The 16,899-nt window shown below is 45.9% G+C and overlaps 1 protein-coding gene and 1 pseudogene across 1 annotated transcript; both read right to left on the bottom strand.

Moving 5' to 3' along the window:
- Nucleotides 1-1,899: 1,899 nt before the first annotated feature.
- LOC142190958 (uncharacterized) overlaps nucleotides 1,900-16,899 on the bottom strand; it is a 33,231-nt pseudogene continuing 18,231 nt past the window's right edge.
- On the bottom strand, nucleotides 13,742-16,333 carry LOC142189544 (oocyte zinc finger protein XlCOF7.1-like). Its single transcript, XM_075262157.1, has 5 exons — nucleotides 16,260-16,333; nucleotides 15,254-15,391; nucleotides 14,525-14,698; nucleotides 14,175-14,446; nucleotides 13,742-13,865 (listed from the first exon to the last, which is right to left on the bottom strand). Exons 2-5 carry the CDS (start codon nucleotides 15,329-15,331, stop codon nucleotides 13,742-13,744), a joined length of 648 nt encoding a protein of 215 aa, XP_075118258.1. The 5' UTR covers nucleotides 15,332-15,391; nucleotides 16,260-16,333.

Here is a 16,899-nt window from a genome sequence, read left to right as displayed (position 1 = left end):
TACAGTCTTATGCACTTCCAAAGATCTTGTATAGACTCCATATGCTCCCAATTCGCCTTCCCCCCTCGTTCTTTAAATCAATCAGAAGCCTATTCTCTTCCTTTTTGTGGAGGGGTAAGCGTCCGAGAATTTCGGCCTCCGTACTCAGGAAAAAGAAACAAGAGGGAGGGATTGGTTTACCAGATATAGCTAACTATTACAAAGCAGTTCACCTTAAACGCTAGTTAGATCTCACGTCGAGCAATCCAAGATCTCTCATTGCTGACCTATCTCTCAACACCTTTGGTCCTTCCTCACTCGCTGATCTTTGGCTCTTCAGCGACCCGGGCCATCGCTCCAGAAACATACACCTTCTCTTGCTTGGAGCCTGCGAGGTATGGCAGACTTTACGCAATACTCTAGCACCCCAGCCTTCACCCCTCCTAACACTAGGGATCCTCCCAGAGTTTTTAGGAAAGTCTTCTTCAACGTTCCAGGTAATTTGGAGGCATCTCCTACCTCACAGGCTAATCGATGTAACTGGTCTAGATCGCAAATTCGATGCTGATTGCTTTTACACGTTGCTCCCTAACTCGGAGCAACACTCTTTTTTCCACAAAATCCATTTGGATGGTATAGTCCGCTCCGCATCCTCTCTTTCCCCGCTAAGGACGGCCCTGACGCCTTTCGAACGCTCTGTCCTTGCCAAACATAAACAGCTCTCAAAAACCTCCTTCGTTCTCTCGACGTACATCGCCCCTATGGAACTGCAGAAACCCCCCTTCCTGACCGCATGGGAACAAGACCTCAATATCTCCCTCTCAGACGAACAAGTCCAACAAATACTCTCACATTCTCATGGATTCTCCCCCTGTGTACGTCTACAGGAAACCCACTATAAATTACTCACCAGGTGGTATCATACCCCCCACTGGCTACATAAACATAGTCTTTCCTCTAATAGCACCTGTTGGAGATGTAACTCCTCAGAAGGAACCCTCACACATATCTGGTGGTCATGCCCTAAAATTCAGGAATATTGGAAGGACATCCAAACCTGTCTGAGAAAATTCGCCTCCCCCACCTTTGAGATCTCCTCAACAATGGTTCTCCTCTCTCTCGCCTCCCCAACATACAAACCATCCAAATCCAATCTTATATCTCTTTTAATCCTTGCGGCAAATTCACTGATCCCCGCCAAATGGCTATCTTCAGACCCGCCTTCGGTAGGAGAGTGGATTTCGAAAGTAAACCAAATATCCCGCTTTGAGGAAATCTCCAGCTGGAAAAACAGAACTCATTGGAAATTTGAAAAGATCTGGGCTCCGTGGAAAAAGGTCTCGCCGTGAGTCCCGACACCCCCCCCTCCCCCCATGCCTCTCCATTTTTCCCCTAGTCCCCCCCCCTCCACTTACCTTCTCCCCCTCCCCCCCCTCCTCCTCCCCCTCTCAGCTCTATCTTTCCCCTCCCTTTTTCCCCCTGACTTCCCTTTGTCTACCTCCCTTCCTCTAATCCCCAAACTCCTTATCTACTCCCTCTATACCCCCGTTCTTTTCTCCTCGTAGTCACTAACTCTCACATATACTGGAACAGGTATAGAAACTCTCCCTATTTGGTATGGTTATTCCACCCCTTTGTTCTGGGGTTTGATGTATTCCAGCTTCAATATTCTCACGCCGGCTACTCAGTACCCCGGCGCAAATATGGTGATTACATACATCGCACTCTTTTTATATACTTTACTATTGTACTATCGCATACTGTTATATTTTGTTATAAATGTATTTTGTTAAAACTTCAATAAAAACATTATAAATAAAAAAAGAAATCACTCAAAGCACTGCTAAAGGCATATGGGTGAATTTATCAACAGACCTAGCACTAACAGATATTTTTAAAAAAATTAAAAAATAGTCCAAGAGTCTGTTTTCAACATTATTTTGTAGGACGAGTCAGAGTTTTTGATGGTTCTTGATCTTTGATTTACCTCTAAAACATTTCTCACATTCTGACCACGAAAAGGGCTTCTATTCTGTGTGGATTCTCTGATGTCTTACAAGTTTTGATTTCTCTGTAAAACATTTCCCACATTCTGAACATGAATATGGTTTCTTTCCTGTGTGAATTTTCTGATGTCTAACAAGAGTTGATTTATCTCTAAAATATTTCTCACATTCTGAACATGAATATGGCTTCTCTCCTGTGTGAATTTTCTGATGTCTAACAAGAGTTGATTTATCTCTAAAATATTTCTCACATTCTGAACATGAATATGGCTTCTCTCCTGTGTGAATTGTCTGATGTTTAACAAGAGTTAATTTATCTCTAAAACATTTCCCACATTCTGAACATGAATATGGCTTCTCTCCTGTATGAACTTTTTGGTGAACAACAAGATTTGATTTCAACGAAAAACATTTCCCACATTCTGAACATATATATGGCTTCTCTCCTGTGTGATGATTCTGATGTACAGTAAGAATTGATTTCCGACTAAAACATTTCCCACATTCTAAACATGAAAATGGTTTCTCTCCTGTGTGAACTTTATGGTGCGTAACAAGATTTGATTTCAATGAAAAACATTTCCCACATTCTGAACACGTAAACGGTTTCTCTCCTGTATGAACTTTTTGGTGAACAACAAGATTTGATTTCAACGAAAACGATTTCCCACATTCTGAACAGATATATGGCTTCTCTCCTGTGTGACGATTCTGATGTCCAGTAAGAATTGATTTCCGACTAAAACATTTCCCACATTCTGAACATGTAAATGGTTTCTCTCCTGTGTGAACTTTTTGGTGATTAACAAGATTTGATTTCAACGAAAAACATTTCCCACATTCTGAACATGAGAATGGCTTCTCTCCTTTGTGACTTTTTTGATGTTTTCCCCTTTTGTGACTTTTATTTTTTTTAACAGTCTGAGATGAATCAGTAGATTGGACGTGTATAACAGGATCAGATGACAGATCTTTGCTGTGAAGGGCTGAGGGTATATCTGGGGTAATGACATGTTCTTCATATGGATCTTGTGTGATACCATGATCCTCTGCTTTATAATCTGTAGGTATTAGACATAAAACTAATTATTATTATATAATATAACCTTCGACATAGCAGTTTAAGACATAAAATTCAGTTAAGCACCATCTAAGGGTATTGAGGCAAGACAAGCAACGATCAACAATAAAAGTGTCAATGGTAGTAGTTTGCATTTGTCTGATGTAAGCTACATGGTGGAGTCATTATAGTGATCATTCCTCTACTAAATTGCCATAATCTGCATAATTATCTGTCATAATCTGCATAATTATCTGCAGTACCTCCCTGTACATCACATGGTGATGTGCTGTTGATATTCATACACCTTTTATAGCATGAAGGGCCAATTATCAGATACGAGCGTTTCTATAAATGCTTGTTCCTAATTCTAGGCCCTGTAGTGTAACACGTCCTTAGGACAGTGCTGCAAACAGATCACAATATCACCCTAGGACTTGGACAAGTAGATCATGAAGTTGCAGTGTTCCAGTCACCACTCTTTTCTTATAAAATGCTCATATAAAATGCTCATAAGAGAATCGTAAAGGGGCCTGTGAGTCTTGAACCCCATGAAATCTGGTCACTAATACAATACACAGCAATGCTAATACATTGCAGTGTATTTCTAAATCCATACAGATCTATCATGGATTGTAGGGAAGGGGGGGGGGTTTACCTTTATGAGCATTTTGCACCTATTTGGTTTATATAATACTAGCTGGTACCCGCGACTTTGTCTACGGTGATTGTAGAAGTGGGTAAATACAGGTGCGGGTAAGGTTTTAGCAGTGTGTAAAAGGTATGGGATATGAAATGTAACTGTGTATCTTGTTGTTGCTATAATCCAGAGAACACGTGAGACTTTTGTGTTGAACGTAATTTTTATTTCAGCTGCTATACGGTGTTCTGAGAAACTGTACATAGTGTCTTTGGGACAGAGGTATTTCAAGTTAATATACTTCGATATATGACATTGTATGATTTGTTATTTTCCGCCAGTACATGTAAGTTTTGGGCACAGGATGCTCTTAAGCAAGCAACATAAAGTTGTCCATGTGAGAAGCCTGGTGTGGCCAAATGTATTCCTGCTACTTTCAGCGTTTGTCCTTGGGATTTATTTTTCAACATTAAAGTTTATTAAGGGTTTTCCAAAGGTTTTACAAAAGGGAAGGGGGGGGGGGGAGGAAAGGCAAGGGAAATTCAGGGGAACAATGGGAAAGAAAGAAGGAAAAAAAAAAGGGGGGATGGGGAGAAAAACAGGGGAAGGCGGACTCTGACACAACAGAGTTAAAATGAACAATGCAAGTCAAGTAATCACATTAATGGAGAAAAAGAGAGACCATCAAGAACCGTAATATGCAAATAGAAGCAAAAAAACAGTAAACTGTAACATGAAAAAACAGTTTTTTTCATGTTACAGATAGCAGAGGAAATAACAGAACCCCTTGCTATAATCTTCGGTAAGTCATGGGAAACAGGAGTGGTCCCTTTAGATTGGAAAAGGGCAAATGTTGTCCCCATCTACAAAAAGGGGAAAAGGGACGATCCAGGAAATTACAGGACGGTAAGTCTGACCTCGATAGCAGGAAAAATCTTTGAGCAAATTGTCAAGGAACATTTACTTCGGTACCTGGATGGGAAGGCATTAATTAACCAGAGCCAGCACGGCTTTATGACCAATAAATCTTGTCAGACTAACCTGATTTCCTTCTACAACAAAATCACTGAATGGTTGGACCAAGGGAATGCCGTGGACATAGTATATCTTGACTTCAGTAAGGCATTTGATAAAGTATCACATAACCTTCTTATTGAAAAAATTATTAAGTATGGCTTTGACAAAAAATCAGTTAGGTGGATTCACAACTGGCTTCGGGCACAACGAGTAATACTAAATGGCTACACATCGAACTGGAAGAAAGTCAAAAGCGGGGTGCCGCAGGGCTCTGTTCTGGGCCCAGTACTTTTTAATATCTTTATAAATGATCTGGACGATGGAATTATTGGGGAACTCATAAAATTTGCAGATGATACGAAGATAGGAGGAATAGCCAACACTAGAGAGGAGAGAGAGTGTATTCAAAAGGACTTAGACACACTGGAACAATGGGCTGAGGCAAACAAAATGGTATTTAACAGGGACAAATGCAAAGTTCTACATCTGGGTAACAGAAATGTAAAAAACATATATAGTATGGGAGGAATAGAACTAAGTGATAGCATAGGGGAAAAGGACTTGGGCATAATAGTAGATCACAAATTCAACATGAGCCAACAGTGCGGTGCTGCTGCAAAAAAGGCTAATAAAATTCTGGGATGTATTAAGACAAGCATTGAATCTAGATCAAGAGAGGTCATTATTCCGCTGTACTCTTCCCTGGTCAGACCACACCTGGAATACTGTGTACAGTTCTGGGCGCCTCAATTCAAGAAAGACATCGATAGATTGGAGCAAGTCCAGAGAAGAGCAACCAAAATGGTGGAAGGTCTGCAAACCATGTCCTATGAGGAGCGGCTAAAAGAACTGGGATTGTTTAGTTTGCAGAAGAGAAGGCTGAGGGGAGATTTAATAGCAGTCTACAAATATCTGAAAGGTAGTCACAGTGCAGAGGGATCTCCCCTATTCTCATTAGCACAAGGAAGTACAAGAAGCAATGGGATGAAACTAAAGGGAAAGAGATACAGATTAGACATTTGGAAAAACTTTCTGACAGTGAGGGTAGTGAGAGAGTGGAATAGGCTGCCACGGGAGGTGGTGGGCGCTCCATCAATGGAAATCTGCAAGCGGAATCTGGATAAACATATAGCTGGGATGATTTAGGAAAACCTGCACTCGCAGGGGGTTGGACCCGATGGCCCTTGAGGTCCCTTCCAACTCTACCATAAGAAAATAAGTAGTAACCATGTGAGGGCCGGAAAAATGGATGCAAGTAGGAATAGAAGAAAACAGACAGGCATCACAGGGGTGAAGAGGGGAAAAGAGCGCAGAAATCCGAGGAGTAATAGAACATGTTCCACAGAAGCCATGTCTGGTGGTGAAGTCTATCATCAGGACGAAACATTGCCAGCATGTCCTCCATTGTACGGATATGGAGGAACTCTTTAAGCCAGGAGAGGAGTGTGGGGGGAGGATTGGGACTTCCACAACCTCGGGATAACTGAACGTGCTGCTACTAACATAAACCCCAGTAGCTTGCGAATAGGTTTCCGGAACTTATGAGAGAAGAGGGAGAGAAGCAGAGGGGCCGGATCGTCTTCCAAAACGATTCCTGTAACCTGAGAAATAACCCCCCTCACACCATCCCAGAAAGGGCGAAGAAGGGAACATCCCCACCAGATGTGGGCCATCGTGCCGCGGTTGGTGAGACACCTCCAACACCTATCAGATGTAGTTGGATAGATATTATTGGAGCAGAGTCGGGACCCTGTACCATCTAGAGAGAATCTTATAATTAGTTTCCTGAGTCTTACAGAAGATAGAAAATTTGTGGCACATATCAAAGGCCGATGACCACACACCCGGCGGAAAAGCCACCCCCAGCTCCCTCTCCCACCCCACCACATAAAGCGGTAGGCCATCCTCAGGATCCTCTAACAGAAAGTTATACAAAAGAGAAACCGTGTGCCCCGGCGGGGAAGTGGAGAGACAGAGACGCTCCAAGGGCAGAAGTGGTCTATGGACGTCTTATGAGCACCTCAGGGACGAATAGAAATGTGATAGTTGAGAATAGTACCAATGGGCGGTCACTGAGTCCGGCTGGGACACTAAGGCCAATAATTCCGAGCGAGGAAGGAGAGTAGAGGCAGATGTAACATGTTTAAGTCGTAGGAGAGGGTGGACAGGGGGACGACCTAGGAAAGGGGAATCAAACGCTGCTGGAAAGTCGGGGTTGCCCGAGATCGGAGTCAGGGGGCCATCGTTTCGGAAAAGCAATCGCATGCCACTATAAATTCGACATACACCCATAATTTGACTCGCAACGAATGGAAGCAAATAGGGTTTGCAGTCAGTCCAGAATTTCTTGTGGAGCCAAGGAAGTGCCGTGAGAGTTATAGGGCTCAGAGACTCCTCCAGGGCGACCCAGAGCTTAGAGCAGGAAGCATGGTGCCAATCAAGAATACGCGTAGCGACTGCCGCAAGGAAATATTTAGAACAGTCAGGTATTGCTAGGCCTCCTCTTCGCCTGGACCGAGACAGAGTATTCCAGAGGACCAGATAAACTTACAAAAAGCTTGTCTAACCGCAGTGAAAAAAGACGCTGGGAGAATACAGGGGACCATCTGGAAAAGATACAATAGACGAGGGAGAACGTTCATTTTCAAAAGATTAATGCGCCCCAACCAGGAGAGACCTTTAGCGTCCCAACGACCGAGATCAGGTCGCAGTGTGCGTAGGAGCGGAAGAAAATTTAATGCGTAAGTGTCCGATAGGAGACTAGGAAGCTGTACCCCCAAGTATCGAATAGATTTATGGGACCATTGGAAAGGAAAGGAGGAGCGCAGGGAGCTGAGGACCTTTGCAGGCAAGGAAACATTAAGCGCCGAACTTTTAGACAGATTTATCTTATAATTGCTGTAGGAGCTATAAGTCTCAATCTCTTTAAGTGTAGAGGGAAGGGACGTAAGGGGTTGCGTAACGAAGAGGAGAACATCATCAGCGAATGCGGAGACTTTTAGATGCAGGTCACCTATTTGCAGGCCATTAATATCTGAGTTCTTCCTAATCGCCACTAAAAGATGTTCCATGACCAGGGCGTACAATAGGGGGGACAGAGGACAGCCCTGACGGGTACCATTGTAGATAAGAAAGGGAGAGGAGAGAGAACCATTGACTCTAACCCGCGCCACCGGGGAGCTATAAAGAGCCCGGATACGGGTAAGCATAGACGGACCAAGGCCGATCTGGAGGAGTGTGGCCTCCAAGAACTGCCAGTCCACCCTATCGAAGGCCTTTTCCGCGTCCAAGGAAAGGAGCAACATACGCGAGCGCTGAGCATGACGGATGGCGGAGAAGGCCTTCAGGGTATTGTCACGGGCCTCCTTGCAGGGGACAAGGCTCACCTGATCAGGGTGAATAAGATCCCCCATATGCAAACTCAGTCGGTTGGCAATCAGTTTGGCATATAATTTGGCATCTGTAATAAGGAGGGAGATCGGCCTATAGCTGGAGCAAAGGGTACAATCCTTACCCTCTTTAGGGAGGACAGTAATGTGCGCTTGGAGAAAGGAGGAGGGAAAAGGTACGCCAGGGGAGACAGAATTGAAAGCCCGTAGAAGTGGTAAGAGCAACTCGGTCTTAAGAGCCTTATAAAACCGAGCTGTGTAACCGTCGGGGCCGGGACTCTTACCTCCCGGGAGAGATGAAATACCCGCTTCCAATTCCTGATCCGAAAACGGGGCCTCTAGAAGAGCCACGTCTTCACGCAATAGGGACGGCAAGGCTGTCGCTGCAACATATTGGGAGAGAGTAAGGTCAGAGGACGAGGGAGAGCGGGACAAGCCGGGAGGAGGGAGATGATAGAGGGAGCTATAATAATCAGAAAAGGCAGACGCAATGTCTGATGTGGTGTGTGTAAGAGAGCCCGAGGATTTCTTGACAGCCAGGACATGGGAAGCTGCACGGCGTCCCGCCTTATTCCCCCATTCATAAAAGGAACGCTGACCCAGTTGTCGTAATCTCTGCTGCTTATGCTCAGGCAAAGTTTTGATCTCCTGTCACGTGGCCGTCAAGGCGGCCAGCGTCGACTGCTGAAGAGATTGCTTGTGCTGGGCCTCTAAGGACGCCAGATCAGACAAGAGCGAGCGGAGTCTCAAACTTGCCTCTCTCTTCAGGCGCGCCCCATGCTTCATCAAGACACCACGGAGCACACACTTCAGAGCCTCCCACTGAATAGGGTGGGAGGTAGTATCGTCCAAGTGGTCCTGAAGAAAGTGGGAGGTGGAAAGTTTCAGATCAGCTAAGCATTGAACATCAAGAAGCAGAGATTCATTAAGTCTCCAAGTATTAGAACGAGGACAAGAGGACGGAGGGCGAAAAGAGCAGTAAACAGGGGCGTGGTCAGAGAGGAAAGTCAAGTCAATTTTAGACGCAGTCACTAACGAAAGAAGGTCATGTGAGAGGAAGATATAGTCAATCCTACTATACGAATTGTGCGGGGGCAAAAAAAAGGAGTAGTCCCTGTCCAGGGGATGAAGGATACGCCAGGCGTCACACAAGAGCATAGAGTTCAGGAGTCTCCTAACCTTATTAATGGCTCCATAGGAGAGTTGGGATCTACCCGAGGAAGTATCCAGTAAAGGATTGAGGCCAAGATTAAAATCCCCGCACACAATTAAATGGCGTTTAGCGAAATCCTGGAGGGTCGTCAGGGTAGATAAAAGAAATGGGACCTGACATCTTCTGGAGCTGCCCGGCTTTGCGGGACTTTTGGGACGGTGTCCACCACCTGACGTCCCAGATTTTTCAAACTACTCTTCCTAATACACCGGCCTGCTTTCTCTTACATCTCTCTGGGATACTCCGCAAGGTTTACCGCAATGCGATCCGACATCTGATAAATGCCGCTAGAGCCTGCATCCCGGCCCTGTGGAAGTCCCCTAACCCTCCGTCTCTTCGCCATTGGGTCCGTAAGGTGGAGGACATCCAATCCATGGAGGACCTTACGGTGTCCCTTCATGACGCTTATGAGGCTTTCATGAAGGCTTGGACCCCCTGGATCCTTTTCCAGGGGTCTGGGCCATACAGAGATGTGATGGGTTAGACTTGGTCCTGGGTTGTTGGTGTGTCTCCTAGGCCCCCCCCCCCCCCTCTTACTGGCTGCTGCTTGCTTTTTCCCCTGATTGTTTTTGTTTTTAGAGTTGTCGGCTCCTCTCCCAGATTGGTGGTGGTGGAGAGTGCCGGTCTTTGTGTTGCATTTCTTTGCTTTTTGTCTGTTGGGCCTTTGTTGTTACTTGGCCCCTTTTGTCATGTTTCATATCTGATTATTGCAACTCTTTTGTTATAAATAAAGAATTTATAAAAAAATAAATAAATGGGACCTGATCAGCGTTAGGGGCATATATGTTAGCTATGGTATACACCAGCCCAGAAATATCGCACATCAAAAATAAGTATCTGGCATCAACATCAGACAAACAATCTAGGACCTTAACCGGCAAGTTCTTATGGAAAAAGACAGCCACACCCCGGACCTTACCTTGCCGGCTGCTACTGTGGAACCATAGCGGAAAGTATCGACTCTTGACCACAGGGACATGATCAGACAGAAAGTGTGTCTCCTGCACTTATGGGCATCATACAAAATTTGCGAGCGTTTTTCAGGGACATTAAGGCCCTTGACGTTAAAAGATGAGATAGATATCCGCCATCAGAAGGGAGGGGGGGGGGGGGAGAGGGGAAATGTGCCGGCAGACAAACGCAACCAGAAAAGGTCAGGAATACCAACAAATAAAACACAGCCTCAAAGAGCACAACAAGAAAAGACAAACAAAAAGAGGAAGAGGGTTCTGGGGTTACCCTCAGAAGGAGCTAAAAGGGCCGGAGCACAGGTCTCCAACAGGCCCCGCACTGCAGGGACCAAACTATGTGGGGACAAAGAAGACAAGTCGCAAGCAAGAACATGGCAGGAAGAAGACAATTAGAAAAAGGAGAAGAATGTAAGCGGATAAAAGCGTGAAGGTCAGAAAAGAAGTAAGAGAGAACAACTCAAAGCATAAATACTCCGGCTCCGACACACTAAATTTGCAACAGAACCTGGAGCACGACAAAAAACGGTACAGTAACGGTGCTAGAAACACAAAAAAAATAAATGAGGACATGGGCAAGAACAGTCACAACAAAATCTCAACAGAACTGTAGGACAATCAGGAAACAGAAGCACAGAAGGACTCCTCCAATGATGAGAAAAACAGCAAACACAGGTCAGGGCGGGAGTATCCGGGCCGATGAGGACCGCCGTCCGCGTTGAGATCTCTGGGAGCGGGGTGGGTCCACAGGATAATTATCAGCCGCATCCCATTGCAAACGAGGAGGACCAGCGCGGTTAGGATCAGCCAAAAGTAAAGACCAGTCTGGCAGCTGCATGGGTGGAAGGTTAAGGACACGGAGGAAGGTCGGCAAATCAGCTGGGTGAGCCAGGGAAAAAAATACGGTCCCGATGACGAACCTGGAGAGCAAAAGGGAAGCCCCAGCGGTACACTATCTTGCGGTCCTGCAGGATAGACAGAAGAGGCTTCAAGGCAGAGTGTTGACGCAGAGTATATCTGGAGAGGTCCGGAAAAATAGACAAGCCGCAACCCTCAAAATGCACAGTGCGGCTATTGCGGACCTTCTGCATAATCTCCTCTTTGACAGCATAAAAATGGATTCTGCATATCACATCTCGAGGTTTGGATTCATCAGCGCTGCGAGGGCGTAGCGCCCGGTGTGCACGGTCCATTTCAATGTGAGAGTCAGGGGGACGCCCGAGTAGAGAATTAAATATTCCGGTAAGGGTGGAGACCAGGTCTGCTGTCTGAACAGACTCGGGAGGCCGCGTATACGTACATTGTTGCGGCCGTTACGATTTTCAATATCATCCATATGGGAGATCAGGTTGCGCAGTTGGGAAGAATGAACATCAGAGCCTTGTTGCAGGTTATCAAGAGAGGAAGAAGCTGCCGATTGAAAGTCCTCCAAGGCCTGAACCCGTTGTTGCAGATCCGAAATATCAGATTTCACAGCACGTAAAACATGGCGCCAGGCACGTTTAAGGTCAGAAGCAAGACTGTCCATATCTCTTCTACTCAGGGCCAACAGAGCTTGCAACTCAGGGTGTTTCTGTAAAGTAAGAGTGGCCTCATCAGGCGGGGGAAGACAGGAAACAAAAGAGGGGGCCTCCACACGTAAAGCCACAGTAGCAGGATTAGGCCGGGAGGGTCTTTTGCAGGTTTCAGGAGGCCAAAAATCATCATCAGAGGAGGCATCAGAAGGTGACTGTGGACCCCGCTGAGCAGGATGAGGAGACTGAAAAAAAGATTTCTTATGCGGGCGGCTAGCACCCCAATCAGCAGAATCCAGGGGACCATTATATGGAGGAGTAACCTGCCGCTGCTGAGGGGGAGTTTGCAGGAGCGATCCAGGGGTGCCAGCAGCTGCCATATGCTGGGCGGATATGGAGGCAGAGGGCAGTGTCTCTGATGCTGCTTCAGCTCCCTGCTGGGGAGCAGTTGGGGAAACGGCCACATCCAGGGCTACAGTTCCCCTAGAAGAGTATGAGGGAAGCGGAGGTACCTGAGAGGGTCCCGGGGTCACAGCAGAGGAGTCCGGACGAGCAGGAGCCAGCATGCGTGGGTCCGGTGTGGAAGAGGGGCTGCCGCCATGTTCGGGTCCCTGGCGCGAAGAGAGAGGGGAGGAAGAAGATGGTGGCCCGCCAGCACTGCAGGCCGCAGATTCCAAAGCCCCGCGCCGCTCACCGCGTGGGGCGAAGTAGTCTGGGATGGGGCTCTCCGTGTGTATGGAGGTAAGTGGAGCCTCCCTGTGTCTCTGGGAGCGAGTCTTGCCCATTGCGAGAGGTAGAAGCACCGGTGGAAGTTGGAGCCTGGAGCGGAGCTCTGATCAAAGACGTCCGCTCGCGTGCATGCCTAGCCACGCCCCCCACCGTCCTTGGGATTTATTAATGGTCATTGTAAAAGCCAACTTAAGGGGAAATTGTAGTCGTTTGAATTGTAATGGAAAATTATTTTGTATAATTGGAATGCGTGGGATTAACACACTGTCACCTTTAGCTGCTCCTGTAAGAATAGTGGCTTCAATGATATTTGTTCCTAGTTGTGTGACACATAGCCTCGTGCCATTACACAATCGTGGGGGCATCCAGATTACGCATGAGTAGAACAGGCACGTCAATCTTGAGTTCTAGTTTATGTGAAGGGACGCCGGGTAAGTCGAAGGTGGGCAGTAAGGCAGATTGGTGACATTATCATCGACCGTTACGTGTTCGTGGTGTGTTGAAAGGGTACATCGGAGTATACAGGCCAGAAGTAGTCCCAATGCAAACATGCTATCGGAATTTACCAGTGTCGTTGGCGTGGAGACCTAGGGAAGATGGATGGATCGTAAAGACGAAACAGCAGTGAGGTGAGAGTGCCGTCGGGGAGTGTGGCGGGCTGGAGAGAGTAGTTGGGATGCTACGGGCTACGGTGGAGGCGCAAAATGGTGGTGTGCTGGAAACACGTTCTGTAGGTGGCTAAGATGCGCATGCTCCTGGCAACACAGTGGAGTGGCTGGGTGGGCAGTGTCGTGGATCGTAAGAGCGGTGAGGGTCGGCAAACATGGCTGCTCCGGAGGGTTAAAGAGGTAGCCTCCTGGAGTATCGTTAAGGTGAGGGTGAAAATGGTAAAGTATATGTAAATGTGATTATGTGGGGTTAGGGGCTAGGCTGTAGAGGGTAATATGAATTTTGTGGTTTGCTATGGTCCAAAGTGTGTGAGATTGCAGAGATGGTGATGTGAGTTTGGGTTTTGTGGGGATCCTGGGAAAAACGTATGTACGCTATTGTGACAAAAAGTAGGCTATTGCGCAATCCTGTGTAGTAACTATGTTTGTGGAAAATTTCAGCCAAATCGGTGGAGCGGGTTTTGCGTGATTGAGGAACAAACATCCAAGCACACAAACCCACAAACATCCAAACTCACAAACTTTCACATAGGATACTGCATGGGCCTGCCTGTGGAGCTATGATTCATCTGGGGTCGGGGAGGTGTGGCCTTTCTTCACTGATATGTTTTTATACAATAGACTCCTGGCTGTCACAGCAACAGATTGCTGCCCCCAAATCTGTGCCAGTGAGACCCGGCAGCTAAGAGAACATAGAGCTTAAAAATCAACACAAACTTCACACTAGTGAATAAGTACAATCTGAGACTCTTCTATGGTATATTCAGTGTTGACTCCTCACCTGGGCGGTTCCCGGTAGGAATGTCCTCCTCACACTCCTCATCACCACTCACATAGGCCTCTGTAGTATTAATATTCTTCACAACTTTATCCGGAGTCAGAAGCTGTGAAAGAAATATTGTAAGTAACATCTAATACTGCTGGAGAACCCAAGACTGACCACAAGGACTTCACAGCCCGTCTCCACATCATAGGGAATATCTCCATCTACCTGATCATCCTGTGGAAGAAGAGGACTGGGACATCTCTCCGGGGTTGTCCTCTTACTGGATCTACCTGTAGGAAACACAGACAGGGACTGAATTCATTCTGTACATACAAATAATGGAAGTCCATGTGTATATAGTCATGTCTATTACCTGCTGATGTGAGGGGCTGGTGGTCCTCCATCATCACCTCCTTGTACAGATCCTTGTGTCCTTCTAAATACTCCCACTCCTCCATGGAGAAATAGACAGCGACATCCTGACACCTTATAGGAACCTGACAACATAATGATACAGTCATCACCCCGACCCCTCCAGTTACTGTATAATGTCCCAGCATTCCCAGCAGTGTCACCTCTCCAGTCAGCAGCTCCAGCATCTTGTTGGTGACTTCTAGGATCTTCTGTTCGTTGATCTTCTCATGTATAAGGGTGCAAAGGGAAGGCTCTGTGATGGGGCTCTGACTGCATCCCCCTGACCCATGGCCATGGTTGCAGTCCTCCTGTGTCTTCTTTGTTATTGTGTAATCCTGTGTATGGAGAAAGATACTTAGGGAACATAGAATTTTTAATACAGAAAAAAGTGGGAGATTTTGACCAAACTATCTAAAAAAATAATGCATCTGGAGTAATGTGGTTAGTTCAGGAAACCTCATCTGCATTAAGAGATTTTAACAGAAATGGTGAGTGGTCGGGGCAACATGGTGGCTCAGTGGTTAGCATTGCAGCATTGGAGTCCTAGGTTCAAATCCTGCCAAGGACAACATATGCAAGGAGTTTGTATGTTCTCCCTGTGTTTGCATGGATTTCCTTCCATACTCCAAAGACATACTGATAGGGAAAAAGTGTAAATTGTGAGCCTGTTATGGGACTCAGAATCTACATAAGAAAAATATGGCGAGTGGTCATAGGCACCGACTACAGGACTATTGGTTATCATGATACATAATGCATCATATTGGGACCGATCCTCACAGTTTCTTCTGTTCTGCTTGGAAGGTCTGGAGACTCTTATAGATTTTCTCTTCCTGATGTTTGACTTGTTAAATAACCCAAAAAGTATCATAGAAATCTAATAAGGTCACCTCTCCGGTCAGCAGGTAGATGATCTCCAAGGTGAAGTCTAATAATCTTCTGCTGATCTCATTCCCGTCCTTGTCCATCCTTGGTGGGTTGTTGAGGAGAAGGAGCGTTCTGTGTTGGATGAACTGGAGGATCCAGCCCTGCAGGCGGCCATAGAAAGACAGGAGAGGCTCTGAATACTACAGGGGTGTAAGTCCAGGTCCGGACACCTGTGGTCAGGCTGGGAATTGTATTCATAATACAGAGGCTGTAACGTAACGCACTACGATAGTCTGAGGACACGGGACGGACACACAGCTGACTACCTGTGCTGTACAGTACTGTGTATACAGAGTATATATACATATATAGCATAAGGGTAAGCACCTGTTCACATTGGGATGTGCAGTCTGAATTTTCTTTTGTTACAAAACAGTACAGTGCTGTGTATATATGCTGTATACAGTACAGTGCTGTGTATATACGCTGTATACAGTACAGTGCTGTGTATATACGCTGTATACGGTACAGTGCTGTGTATATACGCTGTATACGGTACAGTGCTGTGTATATACGCTGTATACGGTACAGTGCTGTGTATATACGCTGTATACGGTACAGTGCTGTGTATATACGCTGTATACGGTACAGTGCTGTGTATATATGCTGTATACGGTACAGTGCTGTGTATATATGCTGTATACGGTACAGTGCTGTGTGTATATACGCTGTATACGGTACAGTGCTGTGTATATACGCTGTATACGGTACAGTGCTGTGTATATACGCTGTATACGGTACAGTGCTGTGTATATACGCTGTATACGGTACAGTGCTGTGTATATACGCTGTATACGGTACAGTGCTGTGTATATACGCTGTATACGGTACAGTGCTGTGTATATACGCTGTATACGGTACAGTGCTGTGTATATATGCTGTATACGGTACAGTGCTGTGTATATATGCTGTATACGGTACAGTGCTGTGTATATATATAGTATAATACAGTATACACGTCTCTCTTACCTTCTCAGTCTCGGACAATCTCTCCACTAAGAGTCAGATGAAACTTCTCCCCAGCACAGCCTGGAGCCTGACTCCTCCCACACATGTGGCTGATCACATGACTGTGACATCATCAAAGGTCCTTTAGCTCAGTAGGCTTTGCCGTGTGGCAGGCAGTTCCCTAGTAACAGCTGGTGGGTTGTGGCCTCTCCCTATTGGCTGCCTGACGGGACAGTATTAATGATACAAATTAATTCCATGGTGCTTTACATTTGGGGGTTACATACAGTCCTATGAAAAAGTTTGGGCACCCCTATTAATCTTAATCATTTTTAGTTCTAAATATTTTGGTGTTTGCAGCAGCCATTTCAGTTTGATATATCTAATAACTGATGGACACAGTAATATTTCAGGATTGAAATGAGGTTTATTGTACTAACAGAAAATGTGCAATATGCATTAAACCAAAATTTGACCGGTGCAAAAATATGGGCACCTCAACAGAAAAGTGACATTAATATTTAGTAGATCCTCCTTTTGCAAAGATAACAGCCTCTAGTCGCTTCCTGTAGCTTTTAATCAGTTCCTGGATCCTGGATAAAGGTATTTTGGACAAACAATTCAAGTTCAGTTAAGTTAGATGGTCGCCGAGCATGGACAG

This window comes from Leptodactylus fuscus, chromosome 1 (assembly GCF_031893055.1).
Source record: "Leptodactylus fuscus isolate aLepFus1 chromosome 1, aLepFus1.hap2, whole genome shotgun sequence".
Taxonomy (NCBI): Eukaryota; Metazoa; Chordata; class Amphibia; order Anura; family Leptodactylidae; genus Leptodactylus; species Leptodactylus fuscus.
This window is presented reverse-complemented; position numbering and strand designations above follow the sequence as displayed.

Excerpts from the sequence above, each read along its gene's own strand:
- LOC142189544 (XM_075262157.1), bottom strand. The coding sequence starts at position 15,331 with ATGGACAAGGACGGGAATGAGATCAGCAGAAGATTATTAGACTTCACC. Across the intron at positions 14,447-14,524 it reads TGGAGCTGCTGACTGGAGAG|GTTCCTATAAGGTGTCAGGA; the intron begins GTGACACTGCTG and ends TTATGTTGTCAG. Across the intron at positions 13,866-14,174 it reads TTCTTCCACAGGATGATCAG|CTGCCGGGTCTCACTGGCAC; the intron begins GTAGATGGAGAT and ends ATGTTCTCTTAG.